Below are 3,881 nucleotides of genomic sequence, written 5' to 3' on the forward strand. Positions count from 1 at the left end.
GTAACGAAGAAGAAGAGAGAAGTTCTCCCGCCACAGGTACAGATGTCCTCCTCTCTGAAATCAAACATGGAAACATTGTGTCGTGGCTCAGCTCCACGTAGTGAAGAGTTTAATCTGATCTCAGTGTTTTGCTACATTAAAACATCTAAATGGATTTATAATGATACCGAGAGAAGAACACATCTGACCTCTTAGATTCTCTGTGTCATAAATTCATCTATGATATCAAGCCACAAGATAGATACATGGAGGGATATATAGATGGAGGGATAGATAGATAGATAGATAGATAGATAGGTGGATGGAGAGAGAGCGAGAAAGAGATGGTTTGATAGATAGATAGAGAGGTGGTTTGATAGAGGGATAGAAAGGTGGATAGTCACAGAACAAACTAAACAAGATGTGAAAATGTAACACCAAAACAAAAAATATATATATTACATATACATAAATAAATATACAAAATATATATGCATATGTTGATATATATATATATGTGTGTGTGTAATAGAATAGTATCTTTATAAATAGAGAGAGTGGTATATCAGGATATAGATGACTGAAAGAAAATTTACCGTCCACAGCTTTAAATACCATTTCAAACTTCATTTTACAAATATTTCCTTTTTTTTTAATCTGACATTTTCTACACTGAATAACTTGTCAAGTAACGGAATAACAGTTTGAAGATTAATATCGTAATAATAATAATAGAAAGTACATCTTATTAAACGTATTCTGCAGACATTATGTCTATGAATTAAGGGGCTGTACGACGACCCCTCTGTAAGCCTCTATTTAGAATCACTTGCATTGATTCTCCTCTGTGCTGCTGCTGCGGTTGTTCACACAGAGACGTCACTGAGGGAGAACGACTGCTCCAAACACCCAGCAGCATCATGTCTGCAGAGCTGGACCTGTCCCCTCCAGAAGTCCCTGAGCCCACCTTCCTCGAGAGCGTGCTGCGCTACGGCCTGTTTCTGGGCGCCATCTTCCAGTTTATCTGCATCCTGGCTATTTTCCTCCCCATATCCAAGGGGCATGAACAGGTGAGTTACAGACTAAGAGGATAAGAGGAGAGGGGGGTCATGTGATGAAGTTTTTCCCTCCTTTAAACTCTGTTTCCCCTCTGCAGCCTGGTTTAGTAATACCTTTGGTCTATACAGTAGTTTGTCAGATTCAAAAGTTCTACTATTTAAAAAGATAGTGTTACAGATTACATTATTTCTTAATGTCCATAAAGACTGAGCCATCAAGGGTTACTTTCTCAATCTATATACTAACTAACTGTCAGGGGAGATTATTTATAGACCGGAGCAATTAAATCCAATGTCTAATTATTCTATTTCCAGCCGCCGTCATCAGATGTACTGATTACTTTCCACAGTATGTCGCCACTTCATCCTGCTGTCATTCCTCCCTGCTAGAAAAATAGGAAAGATTACAATCGCAGAAACAGTGCTGACACAGGGAAAGTGCTGGAACACGGCGGAAATTCTTTGTTTGCAGTGTGTCCAAAAACTTTTATTGAACCATCTATTAAATTCTGATTACTTTGAAACCAAGCTAACTGGAAAACTGTATTGACAAGATATATTCTCACAAGTTACAAAACCTCCTCTTCCCATTTTACTTTAAAACTCAATTTACTTTGGGAAATAATATAAAATTGTGTCATTGTGGCTAAACCATCATCTAAATATATCTTCAAATCACACGTTATGCCTAGCAATCATGTGTTTTCATACCTCATTGGAATGACTCTGCCAGGTGTTTCATGCCTCGTGTGTTTGCTCCACAGGATGAGCCCGAGTCCACGGACAGTAAAGCTGCTGAGCAGATAAAGAAACCTAAAGGAGGAGCTCCTCAGATTCGACAGAAGCCAAAGAAAGAGAGCAAGAAGAAGCGATAGAAAGCTGTGGGTGTGTGTGTGTGTGTGTGTGTGTGTGTGTGAGAGTGCTTGTGTGTATCACTACACGTGTATGAGAAACTGTCTTACTACAACACTAAAATATATTGTTCTTACTTTGAGAGACTTCAGAATGAACTTTTTCCTGTTCAACATCAACATAGCACTACATGGTGTTTGTGGCCTGCAACGTATTTTTATTGGCTAAATGTTTTTGCATTAGTTTCATTTATGAACATCATTGATTGAATTATATTTTAACTGTAACAGACAATTAAATGCACTATACAGTCATGTTCCTCAGGTGTGTTTATTCCTTGGTTAAATTCCAGTTTGAATTGATGTGGAATAGGATTGTGTTCTTTTGAATGGCAGAATATATCTCGACTCTGTTGTAAAGTAAGGTTTTTTTTGCACCAGAAAACCGTGTTTTATAAATAAACTGATGTTTGTTTACATTTACACAATATTAAGCAGATCATAACGCACTCTATTTGTACATAATCCAAGGTGGAGAGAAAGGTAAGTAATCCAACTGTGTGAGTCTTATGTCTATGTTGTTGGTCAAGTTTGCCAGTATACTCTTTATCGGCTAATAAGGTAATTCACGTTTTATTCGAAAAATATCAATTAGCCTTATAATTTCTTCATGAACAGATTTTTTGTAGCAGCTTCCACATTTTTTTCACTTCAATTGAAGTTGTTTCATGCGAGTATAAAAATCCCTAAACACGTCGCGTGGCCTCAGAATCTGAACGTTGACGTCAAAGTCAACGTAACTCTTCAAAGCGATGTGCTTGTCGCTTAGCAACCGATTGACCTTTCCACTAAGTCATCTGGTGAAAACGAGGCGTGTTGTTAGTTAAATAACAATAACACAATATGAGCGGAGAGGATATGAGGATTTTTATTATTCATTCATTCAATAAATGTTTTTATTCTTCTACTACTCCGTGGTGGCGTCAAGTTACGCAAGGCGACGTGAATCCCCCTGACTCCCACCGCTGCTGCGTAAACAGCGTAAAAAAAAGAAGAAGCCCACACTCGTCATATTTGCTTCCAGTGATGCACGATCCCGTGGTTTTCTCCCAACGAGCCATGTCTTCTTCTTCTTCTTCATCTTCTTCCTCTTCCTCCATCCACCACCCCTCCTGCTGCGTCGCATGAACCCACGGCTCCACCGACCCTTCCCAGCTGAACGGGGCCGCTCACCCGCTCTCTCGTTCCGCCGTCGGTCCGGTGTTTGTCCGGCCCCCTCCACCGCAGCCGCCCGGCAGCTGAGCCCTTTGCTCCCGAACGCGGCTTCTACCATGACCTCCTCCTCTTTCTCCTCCTTCTCCTCTTCTTCCTCCTGCGATTCAGCCGGGATCCGCTAAATGGGATTCGTGGCCGGTCCGAGGTTTCCACAGCAATTGGCCGCCCGCTTCCATCGCGCTCCGTCTCATGAGCGCAGCCGCACCGATCTAACCCGGTTCCTCGCTGCGCGTCTCCGGTGCTCGGGCTGAACCTCCGGACGCGTCCAAGGTGAGTGAGCAAGAGACCTAACCAGACATTTCTTCATCATTTCCCACCGGGTGTGTGGGGTTCTATACTGGGTTATATACTGGTTTATATGCTGCGTGTTTCCCAGTCTGGAGCCCCCTCCTCACGCTGGGTCTCATTGTTGCACAGGCCACTCATTCACTCACGTTTGTGCCAGTGTCTCTGAGGATTTACCTCGGATCCCCGCGACACGCCAAACACAAAGCATCCTCCGGCCTCACGCGCTTAAAACCAAAACCATCCTCAGACCCGCTCGCTTTAAATTGGACCGCGCGGACAAATGAGAGACCAACAATCCATCGAAATTCAAAATGGAGCTGTACCACCAGCACCTGTTTTGATTCATCAGGCCGCACATGCAGCAGCATTGTCGCCTTTCATTGCTCGCGCGCTCCCATTCACAAATCCACGTTTACGCACCTGGCGTGGA

At 42.5% G+C, this 3,881-nt stretch overlaps 1 protein-coding gene across 1 annotated transcript; it reads left to right on the plus strand.

Annotated features, from left to right (window-relative positions):
• The first annotated feature begins 6 nt into the window (after nucleotides 1–6).
• Nucleotides 7–2,203, plus strand: manbal (mannosidase beta like). The gene is made up of 3 exons (XM_053431987.1): nucleotides 7–36; nucleotides 854–1,049; nucleotides 1,802–2,203. The coding sequence occupies exons 2-3, from the start codon at nucleotides 900–902 to the stop codon at nucleotides 1,910–1,912; spliced, it is 261 nt and encodes an 86-aa protein (XP_053287962.1). The 5' UTR covers nucleotides 7–36; nucleotides 854–899; the 3' UTR covers nucleotides 1,913–2,203.
• Nucleotides 2,204–3,881: the final 1,678 nt, after the last annotated feature.

The sequence above is a fragment of the Pleuronectes platessa genome, chromosome 2 (assembly GCF_947347685.1).
Source record: "Pleuronectes platessa chromosome 2, fPlePla1.1, whole genome shotgun sequence".
Classification (NCBI taxonomy): domain Eukaryota; kingdom Metazoa; phylum Chordata; class Actinopteri; order Pleuronectiformes; family Pleuronectidae; genus Pleuronectes; species Pleuronectes platessa.